Here is a 22272-nt window from a genome sequence, read left to right on the forward strand (position 1 = left end):
TTGTTTGTATATTCTCTGGCAGTATTCTGTTTATTGCTTTATGCATAATTAAAGCCGTCTGTAATTCTATTAAATCTTTACATTTGAACAGCTTTGACTCAATAAATTGTTTGTTTGTTCTCTAGGTTGTGCATTATGCTAAATTCTCACAGCTTTTTTCTGTAATGTAATTCAACTTTAAATATTTAATTAAACATACTAATTAATGTGTGCAGAAAATACTTCAATTAAGAGAATAAATGAGGGCTAAGACTATCAATGCAAGAGAGAAAAGGAAAGAGGGAAGCGAAAAGTGGGTTTCAAAATAATATAGAAGGTGAAATGAACTGGGAATCAAATAAGAGTGAAGAGGTTCAATAACTAGAAAGCTGCTGAAGGTCAAAGAGTCATGCACTAACAAAACAGTAATAACTGCAGCTAAAAGAAAAAAGAGTTCAATGTTACACAGCTGATCTGATTTGTCTCTACACCATCTTCAATCGATATTTAGCAAGATATGATACAGTACAAATATATTCAAATTCTGTTTCCCTAGTAAAATACACATTAATCACAATTAATGACAGGTCAGTACAATGTATGCCTCGATTAGACAGTTGCTTTGCACATAACCACAAAGCAAATATGTACCACTGGTTCCTTTATCACATATCACTATGTGAGGCTCTTAAAAAAACGTTGTTCTCCTCAGCAGCTGTTCATAAACCAGCCCTCTGATGAACTGACATTTTACTGGATAAACAAGCCACTCAATGAAATCGAGCCATATTTCATAAAACAGAGCGGGGGTTTACAGCAGGGCTGCCGATGGAATATAAGAACAGAAGCAGACCGATTATTGTGTCTGGCGATATTTTAAAGACTCCTCTTTAGGACGCAGAAAGGCGTGACCATGGAGGAATAATAAACAGACGGCACACATTAAAAAAGCTTTCTTCTACTCGGGCAGATTAAAAAGCTTCCCGTGTTAAGACAAAGTTAACAGAAGAAAGGAGGAGCGAGGAGGGCAGTAAATGTGGGACGCTAATAAAAAGCTGCCGTGTTTTATGACTTCCTGCTCTCTGAGTTTTAATGAGGAAAGGACATCATTGGGGTCCAGCTGGTGGAGGGGCTGTGCCTCTGAGGGGAAATGTCCTCTTGTTGGGCATGGGGAGAGGTTCTAATAAGGAGTGCTTGTGTCTGAGTGGGTCCTGTGGCTGGAGTCAAGGCCTTGTAAGAGATCATTCAAATCAATAATAACAGAATGTTTTGTGTTGTGTCCTTCAGTCAAGTTGAATCGGTGCGACTTTGAGTCCTACATTTCTTTGAGCTACTTTAGTACATTTTGAGAAGATTTATTTCTCTTATGGTCAGTAGGAGGACTTCAATATTGTGTCGAGATGGTCAGTGATTTTATTCACATCTGGAGGGCATGTGTTTAGATTTTTCAACCTTAACCCCAGTAATAATTATAGCCCCAATTACTCACTAATTGTCAGACTAGTAGGTCCTCATTAAGTTCGTATTTCTCCGACTATTTGTAGTGACTACTAGTGATTTAGATAAATGGAACTTCATGCTAGTTTCCCTTTCTGCAGTCTGTTGTTATGCACATGTTTACACATACAAACAAATTGCCAAGAAATAGGCATTCTCCATCAGATACAGAGCTGAGGAAATCAGGTTTTTCCTTACTACTCAAAAGCTGACTGTAACTCTGTTAATTGAGTGCTGTCAGTTTACTCCATTTTGAGAAAAAAAGGATTAGCACTCAAGGAATTGACTTTATGTATTAGCCTCTTCATCAACGTTAATTCATTAACTTTACCTGACAGATGAGATAAACAGGATTTAATTACCTTGTGCTGGCCTGGTTGTAATCAGCGTTTCCGTGTGCATGTGATGCTGCTGAGCTCTCAGCAATAGGAGGACCAACAGTGGTTGCTGTGGTAACAGCAAGCGCAGCAGAGCTGGTCCTGGAGCTACACCTGTCGTCCAGCCCGGGGGGGGGCACCGAGTCCACCGAGCAGATACTGGAGCGGGACGAGATCTCGCTGTGACTCGAGTCCGACAGGTTGTCTACTTTACCCGCTGGCAGGAGAGTGTAACCTGGGCAGGGGAGAGAGGAGCATTTCATCTGTCAGTTATATGCAGATTATAACAATAAATAAACTGAAAATAGGATGGAACGGGAAAGACTCAAAGAGAGAAAATTATGAAATAAAGACAAATAACTGGCAGTTTATTAAAATATAGAACTTTTTTACCTATAGCGCCTTCTGGAGATTACAGTAAATCATTTTAATCTACCCATCTGGTCATGTTTCTGTTTTTTAAGGAGATGTTGGATCACTTCAAATCTACCTGCACTTCAATATGAAAAGATATAAAACACCTGTATATATATGGGGAGACAATTTGACATTTGCGGGCCATATTTAATAGCAAATAGCTCAAAATAACAGACGAGAATCCAAACACCTTTCATTGTCTCTACTGTGTGTCATGTACTTTCTATTAACACTAATACATTATAGCATGTGCTTTCAGAAATAAGTAATGACCAAGTTAAAGTACAGAGACCTTTGTGTATAAATGACTTTGAAGGCGCGGTTGGGTCACAGTTTAAACTTAAACTAACAAACATCTGCTGAACCAACTGCAGAGAAAACAAATTCACCATTAATTAATTCACCAGTTTTTGTTAATGAAATGCATTGAAAATGTGGATCTAAAGTACACTGGTGTGAATAAGCTGTCTGATCTGACAATTACACATTTAAAGTAATTTGGCTGTACGATGACATTGCAAAACATCCTGAAACGTTGTTCCCACAAACAAAGAAACTTTTGGGCAAACTCTGAGAACAAACTGAAATGATTTTTCTTATCTGCATCAAATGTCTGCTGAGAAATGTCTCTCACACCTTTCTATAACCTCACTGGATTTGACCCTTTTCTCTCTAGTCACACTTGATGAATGACATGTAATGACACCACTTTAACAGGCTATGCTTTCTCTCTGAAACGGCTCAATCCTGTCTTTCTTCACTCATCATTTACAACACGCTGATCGGTTCTTCCTCTACGTGTCAGACAGTCTTTCTCCTGGTGTGTCTGTCCCTGCAGAGCCACAGGAAGGGGTTGGGGCTGACCGACCTCTTGACCGTTTTCTTTGCCTGTCCCTGTCTCTCATCGTCAGGTGAGGAGGAGGACACACCATCTCCTGCTTCCTCCCCACCTCTATGATGTGCTACAGCCGTGAGTCTCTCCCTGGACCGACTTTTTTCCCTCAGTATCCTGAACGGGGACATCAGCCTGGTCCTGATGGGGGACTCGGGGGTTCCTGATCTGATTACCTGGGGCTGGGAGAGAGGACTGGGAGTATCTGTCCTTCTCTGTGTACAACTTCCTGCTTTTACCCTCAGTAGCATTTGCCCTTTATATTTTGGCCCCTGTTTGTTCTCCTGCCTCCCTCTCATGCCCTCTGAAGGAAACAAGTCTCTCTGAACTGTGTCCTCCTGCATCTCCTCCTCTTCCTCCTCTGGCTGTCTGTCTCTCTCCCTGCTATTCTCTGGGCTGTCCTGCCTGGTCATCAGTAGGATCCTCTTGTGGAGGACAGCCCCACCTATGCCGTAGCTCCTCAGGCTGATGGTTCCCGTCTTTGTGCTGACGTCGCTGGTCAGTGATGAGGAAGATCCCGACAGGTTCATCTGGCTGGAGTTATGGGACTTGGCCACGCCTCCCACTGAAAAAAAGGGGGGGGGCGGAATGGAAGTGAGATGAATATAATGGACGATAAATAGTTAAAATAAAAATGGTATTTCCATTTCTTAGTAAAGAAGGAAGTATTAAGTCTGGAGCTGTTCAATAGACACTGAATGACTATGGGGGCTGATTTTGTGAACTTACATAATGTTTGTTTTTGTTTTTAAACTAAACAAGACTTATTCTTTTGTTTTGTCCTCTGTTGTGATTAGAACATGTAGCCATACACTCAACGAACATCTCCCTGGGTGTTCTCAGTGTCATCTATAACATGTTTCCCTATTCGTTGTGTCATTTTTAAAGACGTAGCATTTTAGATTTCGGATTTGGAAGAGATTTGTTCCTGTTAATTCAAATGTTTTGAGTCTTTTAGACCCATAGGAGTAACAAATGACAATAACACGTCACCTTGGGTAAAGTAGGTTTTTTGATCCTGAGATCAAATCACACAGGAAGAAAAGCTTTGTTTCTGGAACTGACCTTTTCGTGGGGAGCCCTGAGGCGACACCGTAGGGCTGGAGTGAAGGGAGGAGATGGTGGAGACGGTGTCATCAGAGGGTCTCTTGGTGCTCCACTCCTCCGATGAGGGCACTGGAGCTTTCTTTATTACCTGGGGGGTGTTGAAGGCTAAGAGACAAAAGAGGAAACAAGAAAGCATGAAAATTACATCATAATTATAATATATTATCATATAGAGAATATTGATGATCTAAAGCAGGGGTGTCAAACTCAAATACACAGTGGGCCAAAATAAAAAAAATGGGTACTAGTCGAGGGCCGGACTGGTTCAATGTTTATTGCAAAACGTATTGAAATGAACTTATTGCACATAAACCTGGAACTAACAAAGCTTAAATTATTGCCGATAAAAACAACATTAAATAATCAGTTGCGTTCATTTCTTATGGCTCTATCTGCAGCTTTTCTGGAGTCATTTCTTATGATTACATTTTCCCACAGGCCAACAACAGCTTCAAAAAAAAAGGTTCCCTCAAAGAAAAAAACAAACATGCCCTGTTTGTCGCAAGAAAAAAGTGCAGAAGGAAACATCCATTGAAACTCAGTTTGCTGCTGTGATGCTAGTTCAAGCCGATACGTGGCATCTCATATCGGGTGCAAGTTCATCGATGTTTGGGCTCAGGCTCTGAGCTGAGGAAACCCTCAGGATTGAGTGAAGGTGTGCGTGCAATATAGCGGCGGGCCAGATCTAATAGTAATTACAAATCATCCTGCGGGCCAAAATTAAATCCACCAAGGGCCTGATTTGGCCCCCGGGCCTTGAGTTTGACACATGTGATCCAAAGTATCTTGCAGGTGTACTGACTTGGTTGGCCGATGTCCTTGGCTGTGCTCTTCTTCCGGAGAGGGTTCAGAGGGACCTGCACCTGAAGGACTTGGGAGACTCTGTTCTGAGTTTTCCCCGAGGGCAGAGTGGAGCGCAGGGACACCGGAGACATGTCCGACTTCGTGTGCCGTCTCTCACTCAGGTTCTTAGACACTGCAGCCACAGGGAGACACGACATGGATTATCAAAATACAATTCTAGGTCGTTCTCTTACTTTCTGTACCGTATTACTATTAAAGTCAAAAGGGCATAACGGATGATAATCTGTATATCTTTCAAAAACTAACTTCATTTGATTTTTAAAATGATATCATGTTTATCTTGAGTTTAAGAACTTCAAGACCTGAGCAGAAACCATCAAATATATATTTCTTGCAGTGATAAAACGCAACATTATCACATATAATATTGATTAAAGTTAAAGTTTTGAATGTTGCAGAGGATTTACATGATAATCCATTATTTATTTTCTGCAGCACATTTGCAAATACACTAGGTGGCAGTGCAAGTCAATCATTTATATTACAATAAAAGTATCTACAGTACATTATGTACTCTGATGATCAGTTATTATCCACTTAAAAACATTTTGTTATTGTTAAATAAATGTATTTTACCTGCCATTCCATCCAGCATTCAATTTCTCACATATAAAGCATAAATATATTCTGAGTTATAATACATTATGCAATATGTGTAATGTCCTTCTACTGATGTGTGTACAGCAGGTAGGTTAAAGGTCAATGGCATTGGCGCTCTTCTGACATATAAAGATATATTTATGAATAATCTAAAGTAACATAAATATATTTGGACCCTTAAGGTACTGATGCTAAACAGCGAGGTAGTGAGAGTGTTTCCTTTACTCACAGGTGCTGTAGGACGGCTCACACTGCAGGGAGCTGAACTGATGCTTCTCCTCGTCTATCTCCACAGTCAGGTTGGACAGGTACTGCTTCACCTTCCTGGCCATCTGAGCGTCTTCGTACAGCTTCTTAGCGTTGAGGAGCGAGCTGCGGCGCACTCGCTTCTTGTGGGCGCCGCCCTGCACGTCCAGCATGTTGGAGTTGGTGCTGCCCTGACTCAGAGACCTAATGAGGAGAAGAGAGAGGAAGGAAGAGGAAGAAAGGAAGGGAAGAAGACACAGAGGAGACGAGAGGAAGAAAATGAAGGAGAGGGAAAGACAGACATTGGGTTGTGGAGGGAATTCCGAAGAGGTGAGAGTAATGGAGAAAGTTTTGATGGATGGGAAGAAGATAAAAGAGGAAGAACGATTAAGAATAGAGGTAGATAAATGAACATGCAAATTGAAAGACAGAAAAAGGAAGGAAGGAGAGAATGAAAAACAACAATAAGTACAATCGCAGATAAAACAGGCGCATATCTTTTCTCATCAAATACCTACTCTACTATAACATCTATCTTTGTGTTGGGGCATAGCATTTTAAAACAGGACCATGCAACTGGGAGGGAGGCAGCTCTTGCTGGTGGGCCATGCTATCACAGAACATTCTGTCAGATGGAGGCAAAAAGGGTTAGGGAACAAAAGATGCACAAGTTCAGATATGGGGAATATTATGCCAGGATGCAAATATGGACAAACAACCAAACCTGAGTCAAATAGGCTTCTTTACTTATTTTGTAGATGGATGGCGGTTCATACATACGGTATATATATAAAGTCTATAAATGGTTAATTTTTGAACTTGCGACCAGCAGCTGACAACACAATGTCACCTAAAGGTCCTTTTAATTATGGTTCTGGAGCCAGTAGTGTTACTTGTTTCATTCTTGTCCATGTTGCCTTGATACGTTTACATTTCATTTTGTGGCTAATCTGACTTTTCATCAAGCAATTCCTTTACTGTTTCCAAACAAAGAAAACTTAGCAACTTGGACAAGAAGTCCCCAAAAGGCTTAGAAAATATAGAAACTTGAAAATGTATAGACCTATGGATATGATCAAAAAGGTCTCAAATATGTGATGGATTGACCTTTAGGTGAGATTGTTGGGACAGTTACATTTTTTTTTGCATATTTAAATATCATTATCTCATATGCACTGTACAATGTGCATCATAAAAAAACCTCTCTGGGACTATTTGTTGGTTTTGTTGTCTGTAAAGTGTGTTGTCTCTTATTTTCTGCTCTTTTAAATTGTATGCGTGTATAAGAACAAATCCCATTTAAAATAATTTACTCACACTAGAAATATTTAATTATTTTGTTGACTTCTTTTCATTATGTGAATGTGTCTCAACAAACACTGAGGATTATTCCAAGCTCCTATTTGACTCAGACGTACAAATCTTATGAACAGGGCAAACAATGAATGGGTAAACGATGGACGTCAGGATGGTTCAGAACTGCAAATGAAGGGTTAATCGCACACAGGCGCAGGCGGACACACATAGACACGATAAAGAAACGGGGGGGGGGACATGCAGAGTTTATGGTGGTGGGGATGCAGGGTGGATAGAATTTCTGCTGGCCCGGAACAGGATGGACCCGGTACCAGGACACACTTACCCTAAACTCTTCCACCTCTTCTTCCTGAAAGCAAGAGGTGTGAAGATTGAAGCGTGACTTTTAGACAAGTTTAGGGGGTCGAGGAGGGGGGGGGGGGGGGGGGGGACACAAGACTATGTAGAGGTCATGCCACCACAGACAAAAAGAAAATGACTGAAGATGGGAGGACATTAGACATATGGCTTCTCCCCATATCAACCTGAAGAGTGTGAGGGACGGCCTTGTGCATCGCGCTCTCGTGAAAACAGGTCGTTTCAAACTTTTTTCAATGATGACATCGTGTAAAAAGGAGATATGTTGAACTTGTAGTGTGAGAGGAGTGCCTGCAGAGGGCAGCCATGCACCGCAGTAGTGACACACACACACACACACACACACACACACACTGAGTGATACCAACTACACACTGCGGTTGGCATCAATTCCCCCTCCCTTTCCAGTCTCTCCATGTCTTTTGTCTTTAGTCTGAGGAATGCAATCGAGCCAACAAGAGCCATGGAGCAGACAGGAAGTGAGAGTGAATTGATGGAGCCAGACCTCGAGTGGTGGTGAGGGATCCAGGGTGGGTGGTGGAGGTAAGGTGTAGTGGTTCCCCTTTCAATCACATTGTAAAGTAGAAGTGAAGGTGTCTATTTAAAACCCTCTAATCCACCTCCCTATACTCTCTGCATTCATGACAGTTCTGTAACAGTCTAGCTGATAGGAAACAGGAAGAGTCTGTTTCAAAGATACACATATTTCAAATTAGGTATATTTACTAAACCACAAAACATTGACAATTTGGCTGACAGTAAATCATTTTAAACGCTTATCAACTCTTTTTGCTGCACTTTTAGTGTACAGTTTTGCTGCTGTGTTTATTGTGTTTATTGTATTTTGTTACTCTGGCACAACAATTTCCTTCGGGATGAATAAAGTCTTATCTTATCATATCTTATCATCAGACCCTGTGATGAATTTTGAGCCTCCAAGTGACCTGTATCTGTGAAACTGGCTCCAACAGCATCGGTTAAAGCAAATGTCGGTAAAAATGTAGAAGAAAAAGGGTTTGAAGCATCTTGGTGTGAAAGCAACCAACCTCTGTCTGAACATGAGGGCGGGGTCCATGTTGGCCGAGGTCAGCCGCACCACGTGTCTGATCTCCTTGGCGATCATCCTCAGCTTCTCAAAGTTCACGAGGCCGTCGACACTGGAGTCGTTGCCTGGGAGGACAACACACACACAAGCACAAACAATGAGCATGAGGTCAGCCCTTAAGGTGTTAAGATGACGAATGATTTATATTTTGGGACATTTGCCAGATTTAACTCGCAACAGTATTTCTAAGTCAACACTTCAAAGTGAAATTCTCTTTGTTCTGGTCTCTTTCTTGTCAGTCCTCTAGGAGATCAAAGTGCTCTTTCATATCGAGTCGTGCTGGGCCATTTGAGAATTTTGGGCAACTTGCACAATTAGGGAAACTTTCGAACTTGACTTTTTTTTAATAAAGCTTTAAGAAGAGTTCAGCCTGGGTATCTTTGACCTGACTCGATATGTGAAAAGTCAAGATGGGGAAGCCTTAAGCAGAAGTAACCCTCCTGAGTGAGACTGCAATTGACCTTCCGCGCAACACGGAGGAACTAGGGGAAATCAAACCGTGCAGGATGACATATCAAGTTTCAGAAACTGTCTGTGAATAGGCCAAGCCAAAAATAAATGTAGCAACATGTTCGTATCCAAAGAAATGCAGAAATGAAGAAGAAATGCCCTCCACAAAGCCATATACCTTCATGTAAGAAGGTGAGGTCCTTCTTGACGACGGGGAACAGGGGGATGATGGGAGGTTGCATGCTCTGGCTGCTCAGCACATTGCGGTACTTTGACATATTCCGGGACGGGTCGAAGACATCCTGCAGGTCTCCGAACAGCTTCTCGTACTTACTGGGCAATTTCTCCCACGAGCTGCGCAGCCGAGCCACGGGAGCCAAGTTCAGCCCGCTACGTGAGGGAGGAGGGGGGGGGGAGGAGGGAGGCAGAGATAAATGGGTTACGGTGGGAAAAAGGGAGGGGGGGGACAAAGAAATGAGGAAAATCGGAGAGGGGAAAGCAGGGTAGAGGAGAAAGAGGAAAGGAGTTTTAGTGTGAATTTACATCCCAATCAAAACCCAATACTGACATCCGCACAGTTACTACTTCTACTCAAATCATATTCACTTAGCGAGGTCTCCATTTTCCAGAGCGGGAGACCCCCTTAAGGCAATGTCATCTCCGAGCAGACTCATTTAGACAGCTAATAATTATGACAGGCACTGCATTTATTTCTGCTCTCACTTCATCATCTCTCCAGCTCCTCTCCCTCGCTCATCATCATCTGCACCATTTGGGTTTTCTTCACTTTCGTTTTGCAAGTTATATGGATGTATATATATGTTTGACTTCTTCTGGAAGAGTATAGATCTTGTTTGTCATACAGTAGGACTATACAATGAGTATTATACATTGGGGTGATCATGGCTATGCATTTAAATGGTCAATCTGGTGTTAGTAATATAGCAGGTTTGTTTTTATAATCTGAATACCTTCTTCACACACACACACACACACACACACACACACACACACACACACACACACACACACACACACACACACACACACACACACACACACACACACACACACACACACACACACACACACACACACACACACACACACACACACACACACACACACACACACACACACACACACACACACAGCAGCACTGTCCCTGTCAGCAGGCAGGTTATGCATCAGAGAGCCATATGTGCGAAGACCTCCTTCTGTGAGGAGGAGTGTAAGGGTCATGGAGGTCAGACCCTTCTGCTCTGAAGTGTCTTCTACAGCAGCAAACAGAGGGTCACTGTCCTCCAGATGTGCTACCACACGACCCAACTTAGCGTGTCCATTATGCATTATGTATTTTCCAAACGACAATCTCTTCTAATATACAGAAATAACACAGTGACGGTTAAATTAAACGCTGTAGGGTTGCAGAGACAGAATGTGTGGTTTGGGGGAAATCAGGGCAATGCTCATTTTTACACACACACACACACACACACACACACACACACACACACACACACACACACACACACACACACACACACACACACACACACACACACACACACACACACACACACACACACACACACACACACACACACACACACACACACACACACACACACACACACACACACACACACACACACACACACACACACACACACACACACACACACACACACACACACACACACCTCACTGAACCCACCTGATGATAGCGAACATGGAGTTGAAGTTCTTGCACTCTCTGCAGTGCAGGGAGATCTTGATGTAGTGTTTGATGGTCTTCATCCTCTTCAGGGCGTTGGGCTCCCTCAGGATCTCCGTGGCCACCCAGAAGGTCTCCTGGTTTATCACCTCCTCAAACTGTTTCAGATTACCGCTTCCCAGGGACGAGTCCAGTTTAAACAAGTCGTCCACATATCTGGGAACCAGGACAAAGACGTTAAACAAATACTTTCAAAAGAGTCCAACGATCAGGGTTTCTTTAGTTCAGGGGAGAATATGACACATATGTTTCAGCTTGTCTCTTTTTCTCGATTGCAATACTAGTATGGTTTTTCACTCATAAGGATGTACTCTTCCTGCTGTAAGCCAATGTAAACGTTAGATGACTACATACTCTGTGGACTCGATGTTCCGGAAGAGCTCAAAGTCTCTCATGGACAGCTGGGCGGCGACCTCCATGGTGCTGAGCTGCAGCAGAGTGATCTGACTCTCTCTGAGGAGGTCCTGAGCATCGTCGTCCGAACACAACGTCTCCGTCTCCATGTTGTTCTTCAGGTAGTACCTTTGGGGGAGGAGGACAGGGGGACAGATGATAAGATGTTGGATTTGGAGCAATACTATTAAGTAAAAGTTATGTTCCTACTTTGTTAAACCTTTCTCACATTTTAAACATGATCAGAGGGATATAGTTGAGCTTTTTCTCTAGTGGGTACTGCTGTGGAGTGTCAGAATGAAAACACTGAAACAATGACTTCAATAAATGTTTATCTCAACAGATTTCACACAGATTTATAAGCTAGTATTAACATGACATAATACATTTCATTAAAGCCAAGGTTTCAGTTTTGTCAGTGCACTTGACACGATACTGCATGAAATAAAGGTGTTTAGAAACTATATTTATAGTCATTTCCCTAATAAGTTATCGTAAAAGTGTATAATAATTGAAAACTAAACAAATAATAAGAGTAATGTTTATGTCTAAGCTGTCTCAGAGTACTTTTAGAGCGGATGCAGTTAGTTTTGCAGTACCCTCAGATGCTTTCATAAAGGCTGCAGAGGCAGACAGGTGGGTGGACACCATCTGGTTTACTTGCACCAGATAAATAAAGCTTACAGTTATAGATTACCCTGCGCTAAAGAAGGAGAGGAGAGATGAGCTCTCAGCAAAAGAGAGGTAATAAAGACGACAGGTGCATGAGTGCTCTGCGAGTGCTTCCAACAGCAGGCCACCCCTCTTATGTTGTTGTGTTTTTCCAGTATGTGTGAACCCGCCCAAACTCCCCCCTCCCACACTTCCACTCTAATGGAGATGTAATTTGGCAATCGAGGAATCCTGCTCCTCAGCACCTAGACCTGCAGCCCCCAGGGGCAAAGTGTTGGCATGGGTTGTGACACTAAATTGTCTTTGGTTACTCTGGAGGTAGCAGCTAACAAGAGATGTGAGGACGTGAGGTGAGAAGATCATGGTAGATTTACATTTAAGTTAAAGCATAAGAGCTGTTTCATTTATATGTTTTGGAGCTCAAAAGCAGATTAGAGTATGCATGTTGAAGGATGTAGTAACAGATTTAGATTTGAGCCATTTAAGAACACATAACATAAGGATAAGTTGAAAAGAACAGATGGGAAATGATGCAAGATGATAACGGGAGACAAGACAAGATCAAGTAGAGAACAGGAGACAAGAGCAGAGGAGAGAAGGGTGAAAGGAGACGAGAGGAGGGAAAAGGAAATAAGAGGAGATGAGAAATGGGGAAACAAGACCAAAGTGGACAAGAGACCAAGGCCTACATTCATCAACATGTAATTCTAATTACATAAAATAACCTTTAAAATCATGATATAGAAAATATAGAGCTATGTAAAACATTTAGAGATCCCGGCAGCATTATCAGTTCCTCTGGTTTGATTATTTATAGGTATGTGTTAAACCTTTACAATCATTTTTATTTTATTTTATTCTATAAACTTCTGACAACATTTCTCTGTGTTGGAATTCAACCGACACTGGAATGGAATGGCTGCCATACATGTAGAGATTAAGATTCAGGAAAAATGTGGAGTGGTTTCTCCAGAGCTGCACATATAGAGAGGAGATGAGACTACATTAAAGATGGACACAATGGTGAGGTAGAGTCACTGGAGCCAAGCCATTAAAAAACAGCCTATGATGGTGTGTGTGTGTGTGTGTGTGTGTGTGTGTGTGTGTGTGTGTGTGTGTGTGTGTGTGTGTGTATGGTGGTGTGTGTGTGTGTGTGTGTGTGTGTGTGTGTATGGTGGTGTGTGTGTGTGTATGGTGGTGTGTGTGTGTGTGTGTGTATGGTGGTGTGTGTGTGTATGTGTGTGTGTATGGTGGTGTGTGTGTGTGTGTGTGTGTGTGTGTGTGTGTGTGTGTGTGTGTGTGTGTATGGTGGTGTGTGTGTGTGTGTGTGTGTGTGTGTATGGTGGTGTGTGTGTGTGTGTGTGTGTGCGCGCGCGCGCGTGCGTGCGTGCGTGCGTGCGTGCGTGCGTGCGTGCGTGTGTGTGTGTGTGTATGGTGGTGTGTGTGTGTGTGTGTGTGTGTGTGTGTGTTTGTGTATGGTGGTGTGTGTGTGTGTGTGTGTGTGTGTGTGTGTGTGTGTGTGTGTGTGTGTGTGTGTGTGTGTATGTGTGTGTGTGAGAGTGCATGCGTGTGTGTGCGTGCTGAGCATTATGTGTCCTAGCAGCATCTATATGTTTTTGGGCTGTGTGAACAAGGCTTGCTATTGGCTAGTCCCATGCCCTGTTAGCCTGCCTGTCAATCATCAGCTGCAGTGAGGGAGAGGAGGAGGGCGAGATACAGAGAGAGAAAATCAAGTCTCTATATATGTACTACTCCTGATAAATACATTCACTGCGAGTTCGCAAACATCCTGCCGACAGTGCGTTATGTGTTTGAATATCAAAATACTGCCAAAAATGACATGTCAGTAATGGTGCAAAGATAAGAGGGAAAAAAGGAAAGTAAAGAACCAATTTCTCACTGAAGGGCAATTTCTTCCCACTGCAGCCCAACCATCCACCAGGAACACGGGAAAGTGTTCCCATAAGCGCCCTCTGAAAGTGTGTGTCCATAGGTGTCTGCTAGGACTCCCTGGTAAGAGTGTGTGTGTGTGTAAAGATGCATGTAAATAAAGTCTGTGAATGCAAAAAAGTAGTGCCGTGTAAACAGGCAGTTTGCATGTCTATATGGGTATGGATGGGATGGCTGCGTGACTGTGTTTAGGAGGGGGGGGGGGGGGGGACTGTCTTCATTAATATCTTTGTATGTGCCTGTGTGCATTTGAGTGTGTTTATGAATTATTCCAGACGGACCATGCTGTCTGCTGAGGCCTCCGCCCCTGACAGAGGATGAAATATTCATGCTAACCTAGTTGGGAGAGGACTGATGGGGGACCACGGGAGACAAGGAGAGGGGGAGAGAACTGTGAAAAAGCAGGCCGAGGAGCCGCTTTAAAGCAGACTTCACGGCCGCGGTCCAATTACCCTTTACGTCCCACTAACTTTCATCTTAAAAGGGAATATATCAGCCATCGAGATGACAGAGGGATGGGAGAAAAACAAACTAGCAATGGCGCAAAGTGTCCTTAAATGTTCCACCTACTATGTGGAGATAAGTCGCCAATAAAGTGAACATTTTCAAGATGAACCACAACAGGAATGTATCATCCCTGATGGTTTGGCGTTATGAAATATCCCTTAACCAGCATCTAAACTGTTGTTTTTCTTTATTTAAGGAACGCCAGCATGTGTTATCTTAGGAGTAGCAGCTTAAGATGTTTTTTTCCAACACTTTTTAAGGGGGAAAATACCACTTGATTTATCCTTTGACTGAACTAGGACAGTGGCTCTTCATCCTGCTGCTCAGCACCTGGAGTCCTGCTGGCTGCAGTGGAGCCACTTACTCAGAAACTCATTTACACCTCGGAAATGTTCACTGAATAATCACATCACAGAGTAGCACCCTGTATCACCAGCAGCAGCATTGAGAACCACTGCTCTACAAGAAGCGAATCAATATATACGTGTTGTACAAACTGTTGGATGGTGTGAAGTCTGTTAGTAGGAAGATATGACATCACCTTAAACTCTTGCACAGTGCAGCCTATTAACAGAACAAACTTGCAGTAGTCGTATCAAGTTCTGAGCTCTGTGTGGTCTTCCGTGAATCCGAACCCATTCAAATATAAAAGGACAAAAAAAAGGAAGGAAAATGTTGCAGGACTCTGGTTTAAAATCCAATCGCAGTGGGTCTTTCAAAACTTCAACGCAACATATACATTCACAAATGTTCTGTTCTGCTTCCAGCTGCTTTTTGTCCAATTCCCTACAGTAGATCCACCATAAATGCATGCCCGACATTTTATCCATGACCAATATGCTTCCCTTAGCATGCAATAGTGTTGCTTTTGACTTTATTTTACTGTGTACTTTCAATTGCAAACACAGAAACACACAGTATAGACGACTAAAAGCACTGTCTGAGGCTTAGGCTTAGTGTCCTTGGGCAAGACACTTCACCTTAATTTGCTCGTGTGGGTATTGTCCACAGTAGTAACTGTTACATGTCTAATACGTGTAATATATAATGTAAAGCGGTTTGAGCATTTGGAAAAGCACTAATACAAATGTAATGAATTATTATTATTATTATTATTATTATTATTATTATTATTATTATTAAAGCACCAGTCAACCAGGTCTCGGTATGAGATTTTCCAGAATAATGTGTTGGTTTCCTACCTGCCGTTGAGCTGGATCCGATCGGCCAGTTTGGAGAGCTGGTCGGGGAGGCGGCGCTGTTTTATGACCCCCTCCGGGCTGACTGACACCTCACAGAGGGAGTAAGTCTCGGGTGCTGACGCCAGGCCGAACTCGTTGACAGTGTGTGAGACCACATCCTTGGCGGTGGTGTCCTTACTGATGATGATGTAGCAGCTCTGCTGGTCGGCCTTAAACACCCGGATCACCTGGTCTGGGATATCTGAGAGCGAAGAGGAAATAGAAGAGGAGAGTTGTCAGTGACCAATTACAGTTGAGCTGATGGGTACTGTATCTGAAGGCCAATACTGTAACATATGTCAATAATGCAATAAAACTAAATGGAATGAAGTCTACGACAATAAAACACTCATTTGTCTGGGTAATCTACCAATATGTGTGATTGTTACTAAATGTGGTCAGCCCGAGTAGTGGAATGCTATTAGGTTATGCTTTCCATATTCTATTTTCATTACATTATGGAGGGTTTCAACTGACAAGACTTCTCCTACAGTGAGCAGATCTGCTGAGCGGGCACCTCTCCTGCCAAGACGTCTTGGTGTAAAACCAAAACAAAGACACAATGGTTTCTGGTCTTAGAGTAACTTACTTTTAAATGAAATTCAACATATCCAACTATTTACATTCAGCAATGGCATTACTAAATGATCCTACTCTCCAGTCACATCATAACACTGTTTCTTTATCTACTTTCCAGCCTGGCTGTAAATTCAGTCAGTCTTTCATTGAAGCAAATGTTCTAGTAGACTAGCATGATGGCTCTATGGATATGTGTCTTCCAACTGCAACATCTCTACAATAGTTTGATAACATAATTGACATGTTTTATGTTATAGAACTCTACAAGGCTGCGGAAATGACAATGCACACATATAAAAGTACATAACACACAGATGTTTACTTGTTTTTATACTGTGCATCAACACAAACCTGGGGCTATGTGTACCCCCATCAAGATCAATTACAAAGCATCTTCCACATTTACACTTTAACCTTTTTGAGCCTCACTAAAGCTTAAGCAAGACAGAAAAACAAGGACGCATGCAAGGAAAAGGAAACATTCTTTAAGCTGCATAACAATGGTAGAGGAAGCAGGAATCTTACAGCAAACATGCTTGTAGGTTCAATCAAATACATGTTAAACTTCTACACATTATCCTCTCTAACTTCGTTAGGTGTTGCGACCCATTGTTCTTTGGTTTGTTTTGCTATGTAATAATAACATTTGAGTTAGGAATTACTATCTATTCCTGTCACTTATTTTGCTTAACTTAAGAAAACTATTATTACACAGAATAAAAGAGTAATTTAAGATCATAAAATACTAAACTTGAATCGTTATCTTCAACGTATGATGTAATGTAGCAATTAAAAAGCAATGAATGCAGAAGTGAATAATTCATTAAATAAAAATCAACAAGAATAAAAGTGCGTCTTCTCTAATGATGTAAGCTGTCGTACTAGATTAGTGTTCATGTTATATGTTCAATATTAAGAGGGACAAATAAAAGCTTGAATGTTAGTGGTGATGCTGGAGCAGCTGCACGCGACTCACATGGTGGTAAATAATGGAAACGTCTCCCCTGAGTCAAACACTGCATTAAAGATCGCTGTGTTTGAGTAAGGAAGAGGGTACGGCCCATTAGCCACAGGCAGCCGAGGAGCTTTAAAACAATGAGTCATGGACGCTGCACGGAGACAAGTGGGGAGGGAGTCCGACAGACCAGATACAGCTGTCGTACTGCTGTGTGTGTGAGAGAGTGTGTGTTCAGTTGGATAACATTAACTGAAATTGGAAGGGGATCATGAAGAGACCTAAGCCTCTACAGAAATACAAAAGCTGAGTTGGACTTGTTCAAATTGATTTGAATGCAAATAACAGTCATTTCTTCCTGTTAACCAGGCAGAGAAGGGTTAAAGTCATCGCCATTGTGTGATCTGACTCCGGGGATCTTTCGGTGTGTGTGTGTGTGTGTGTGTGTGTGTGTGTGTGTGTGTGTGTGTGTGTGTGTGTGTGTGTGTGTGTGTGTATTTAATGACAAGAGCTGCAGCACAATAGGAAGAAACAATTGGCTGAAGGCAAGACCAAGAACAATAATGTTAGAGTGAATGCTCATGATGAATCAGCTCGGCTTGTTTAAAGACAACTGTGTGTGTCCAGGATTCCCTGCATGTTCAACATCTTTGATGTATGAATAAAAGAAGTGAGGATATTTTAAGGGAAGTTCAGTGTGGATGTGACCATGTTGCTGTTGGTTCTGTTTCTTTTTGTCTGTGTTGCGATTTGACAAGAATGCACATTTTCTATTAATATAAAAGAAACACAAATGTTTCTCCTCTGCAATTGCAGCTGGCAGATTATTTACATATAAATTGTTTATTTAGACGTCTATATTTTCAATGCATAGTTATAGTGTTTCAAGGTCTTAATTCTTCGAACACCCCTGCTTTGTGTAATGGGTTCATTTCACTTTTCTATTTTGCAGTCATTGGTTCCTTCAATGTCAACATATTGATGTTTTGATATGGCCAATCTTGGTTATGAATGATCTCTCTATGGACTGGGAGCTTATTGATTTAAATCACATGACATATGCACTTAATATGACAAGTGAAATGATCACTGACTGTTTGCCTGAAGAAGGCAATGAGTGCATTGATTCCTAAAAGCAAACCTACAAATGTCGCACCACAGGAATACGTGTGTAATTGTCTGTGTTGCTGCAGTCTCAAAGCTCCTCTCTGTTTATGTGCAGCAGAGTGGCGATGGAGGGTTGAGAGGAGGCTAAATGCTTTGTGTCTCATTAGCTTTGATTTGTGATTAAAGTGTGGGAGGCTCTGGGCTAAATAGCTGGCTGTAATATCCGGGGGGCTTAATCATGTTTAATCCTCTGGATGAGCTGCAACCTGACCTGCACACAGGAGGACAATCATTGCCCATGCAGCCACACATCCAATCAATTATCACTTTTATTAAAGTATCATTTATTTTCATCAACAGCAGAGAGTGTATTCACGGTCTGAAGCCAAAGGGGAATTCTACACAGGAGGGGAAAAAAATGTCTTCCTGGGTTTTTTTTGCAAACACAGCACTAAAAGAGGCAAAACACTTCCCACAAGCCTCAGTTTACTCCTCACCCTTCGATGCCAAAGCATTTCCCAGTCACTCCATCATACAGTCGGGAGACATAAATCTAGCGAGAAAGCATACAAAGCAGCAGAGTGCAGGGCGTGAGAGCCGGAGGTGTGGAGAGGAGAGGGAGCAGAGCAGCTGGAGTTAACACCAGAGCTCGGAGAAATAAACTCAATTAGAAAAGTTCTATTGATGCACATTTAATGTAATTCTACACATTCTATCTGCAATGTCCCCTTTGCTGTAATTATGTAAATATCCCCGCTGTGGGACGAATAAAGGATTTCTTATTCGGATATTTCCTCTTTAGTGCGAGCCTCAGAGCTATTTTATGTCTTCTTGTTACTACCAAAACTACTGAAAAAACTAAACCCAACAATGGATCTTTTCTTCATTCGGTAGCCAGAGCTTGAAACTACTCATGCCTTCCAAACACACACTATAAATCCATATGGCCTCATTAGGTGCCATATTCTTTTTAGCTCCTTCTTGTGTCAGTGGCTGGAAGGGTGTGTCGGAGTCAGTGTGTGATTGACAGCAGCCTGCGGCTTAACTCTTCCTCCCGCAGCAGTACAGAGACATTTGCCCTGTAGCTTACAAGCAGTGGGCAGACAATATGGTTAGTGGTGTTAAAGAGTGAGGCTCTTCTCAGAATCTAACCTGGCCGGAGTGACATTTGCAGGAACGTTTACATGCTGTTTAACGTGCTGCAGCCGAGGAAGTAATTAACTGTACAGCCCGAAACACTGCCATTAGCATTTTCCCCTGGAGAACGTTTGTTTGTCTGTTAGGCCTATGATAGGACGGCGTGATTGCTGCCTTATGGAAATATGGTTTGGAATGAAGCAATTTCATTGTCCCTTTTGGTGGAAGTTCTCAATCTAAGTATATTTTTTTAATAATTCAAACAGTGGGGGCACCCTCATGAAAGAAAAACGATTTATATATATAAAATATGAATTTCTTTCTCTAGGTAACAGTATATTTGATTTATAGAGCAGATATGTATCCTGGAGAAGAACAACATACAGTTTGATATAAGGTGGGACTTAAATGCAATCTGTTGGTGTTTATTAACCATCCATAATAATGTTGATTGCAATCAAGTAATATGTCAACGGATTCAAATTGATCACTGTCTTGTGGTCACAAATACTTAAATGAACTGGTTGTAGTAGTTTGATTTAGGGTGAAACTCTTATGTTCTCACAAGAATAGATGGGAAGTAGTGTTACGAATGCAGAAATGTGAAGATTGGGTAGGGGGGAAAGAGATCATGGATTAAAGAACAATACAGTCAAGATGGAGGGGACTTTTGGGATCAATTTGTTATGAAACACATTCAGGCTTTTGCATTGAAGATGTGTATACTTACAGTAGAGTCCCAGAGCTTGGCAAGCAGAAAGGAGAAAGAAAAATCACAGTGAATATGAGCGGGAGAAAGAGTGTGTGAGGAGTAAAGAGAGACAGTTCCTGGAAACATTGTGGCACATTTTACAAACAATAGGGGGGAAGACCAGTGGATGTTCTACTGTAGCCTTAATCTGTTCATGGGAAACCAGAGGGTAGGAGTGTGACTCATAATTCCTACACTATAGAGGGCGCAACTTCACTGAGAAGACACAAAGACACAAATGTTTTCTAAATTAGTAATGTACTAGAGAGTACTTTCATTATCATTATCCATTGTTTCATCTTTCAGTCCATAAAATGTCCCATGACTCAAGGAGCTGTCTTCAAATTGCTTACTCTTTTAGCCAAACCATCTGACACTCAGGGATAATACATTTATTAATAGGACAGAAGAAGATAGCAAACGATCCTATTTGAGAAGCTTGAACCAGAGAATCTGTGCTTTAGACACATGTGAATACTTCATAAATTGATCCATATCGGCAAAACCATTTTTTTATTTGTTTACAAACCATCCATTGCTTACTTTGAAGTACATTACAAGCTATGTTCATAAAAGTTTAAATTTAATTTGAATTAGACTGTCTAATAAAGTAAGAGTAGATCAGACAAGACAAAACATTGCCACAAAATGACAAGGAAACAGATTAGCAACAAGCTAAGATAAAATAACAAACCTAAAAAGCACTTTAAAACAACCCAAGAGTTGTCTAACTGCATACAAAATCTAATTGAGATATCAATATTTGTTATTTATTCTGATCTTTATGCTAATTTCAAGTGGACCTATCAGGCAAAATGCACTCTTGTACGTCTTTTATACATGAATATGTGTCCCCGGTGTGTCAGGGAACTCACCAAGTGTCAGAAAACACAACCCTCTCTATTTTCCTCCATACCAAATCTCTAAAAACGGGGCTGCAATGGATCTGATACAGACTGATACAGATTTGAAAATTCTCTGACGTCAAGAACGAGGAGCTCCGCCTATATGGGCAACTCTCCACCTATCAGGGAAATGGGCGGTTGGGCCACGAACGTGTCCGTTCACACGAGACCGCTCGAAAGCGCTGGAGACGCTGTAGTACATATGCCAGGCCTGTAAGTGGCGCTGTAGTCACAGAATCAGCCCTTGCAAAAACAGGGTTGGGAAAGAGTAAATAGAGTGAAATGAGGCATGGCTAAAATGCATGATCTGTTTGGTATTTTGAAAAATAAACTTCACAGGCATGTTTTATATATCTATGGCCCTACAATATATTATTCAAATATAGCATGATAGGTCCACTTTAAATACAGGTAGGATTTGTGTGGCACTAAAAGCTCTTTAAAGCATCTGAAACGTTGTATTTAAGAAGGCTGCCTTGCCATTAAATCAAATGGGAAGCCAGAGGACAGAACGAAAGCTGATCTAATGGCGGATGATTTATGTGTCACAGTTGGTGCGTGTTTGTACTCTAGCACACAGCGACCACATGTGATGTATAGCCTACCAACCACAAATCTACATGCAAGTGTGTGTATGTGGGTGTGTGCGCCTGTCTGAGTGTGTGTAGCTCATTGACAAATGGCTGGTGGGATAAATCAGGACTACATTCACTCTCTCCCTCTATTTCACCTTTCCACTTTCTCTTTCTTGTTCTCCCCTCTCAAAATGTCATCCCCCTCAACACACAAACACACACACATATCCACAGGGAGCGCTCCATGTTAGTCTAAATTATAACGGGTGCAGGAACCCTCCTGACAGGAAAGGAATAAATACGTTTTATAGTCCAGGAGGTTAATCCTTTTTCCGACGGACACAATTCTGCAACAGCAGTGCAAAAAGACCCCTGGGTAAGTGTGTGTGTGTGTGTGTGTGTGTGTGTGTGTGTGTGTGTGTGTGTGTGTGTGTGTGTGTGTGTGTGTGTGTGTGTGTGTGTGTGTGTGTGTGTGTGTGTACACCTGTGCTAGAAACCTCCAGTGACTTGCTTAA

General features: G+C 41.9%; 1 protein-coding gene across 1 annotated transcript in view; it reads right to left on the bottom strand.

The window, feature by feature from the left end:
* rapgef6 (Rap guanine nucleotide exchange factor (GEF) 6) overlaps positions 1–22272 on the bottom strand; it is a 147948-nt gene that overhangs the window by 5070 nt on the left and 120606 nt on the right. The window contains exons 13-23 of the mRNA XM_079648703.1: positions 15710–15950; positions 11340–11507; positions 10926–11141; positions 9387–9598; positions 8700–8823; positions 7622–7645; positions 5963–6183; positions 5072–5245; positions 4228–4374; positions 3074–3727; positions 1839–2088 (exon numbers count right to left, since the gene is read on the bottom strand). Coding sequence (XP_079504829.1) covers positions 1839–2088; positions 3074–3727; positions 4228–4374; positions 5072–5245; positions 5963–6183; positions 7622–7645; positions 8700–8823; positions 9387–9598; positions 10926–11141; positions 11340–11507; positions 15710–15950 — 2431 coding nt within the window. The remainder of the gene's footprint in view (positions 1–1838; positions 2089–3073; positions 3728–4227; positions 4375–5071; positions 5246–5962; positions 6184–7621; positions 7646–8699; positions 8824–9386; positions 9599–10925; positions 11142–11339; positions 11508–15709; positions 15951–22272) is intronic.

The sequence above is a fragment of the Notothenia rossii genome (assembly GCF_949606895.1).
Source record: "Notothenia rossii genome assembly, chromosome: 9".
NCBI lineage: Eukaryota > Metazoa > Chordata > Actinopteri > Perciformes > Nototheniidae > Notothenia > Notothenia rossii.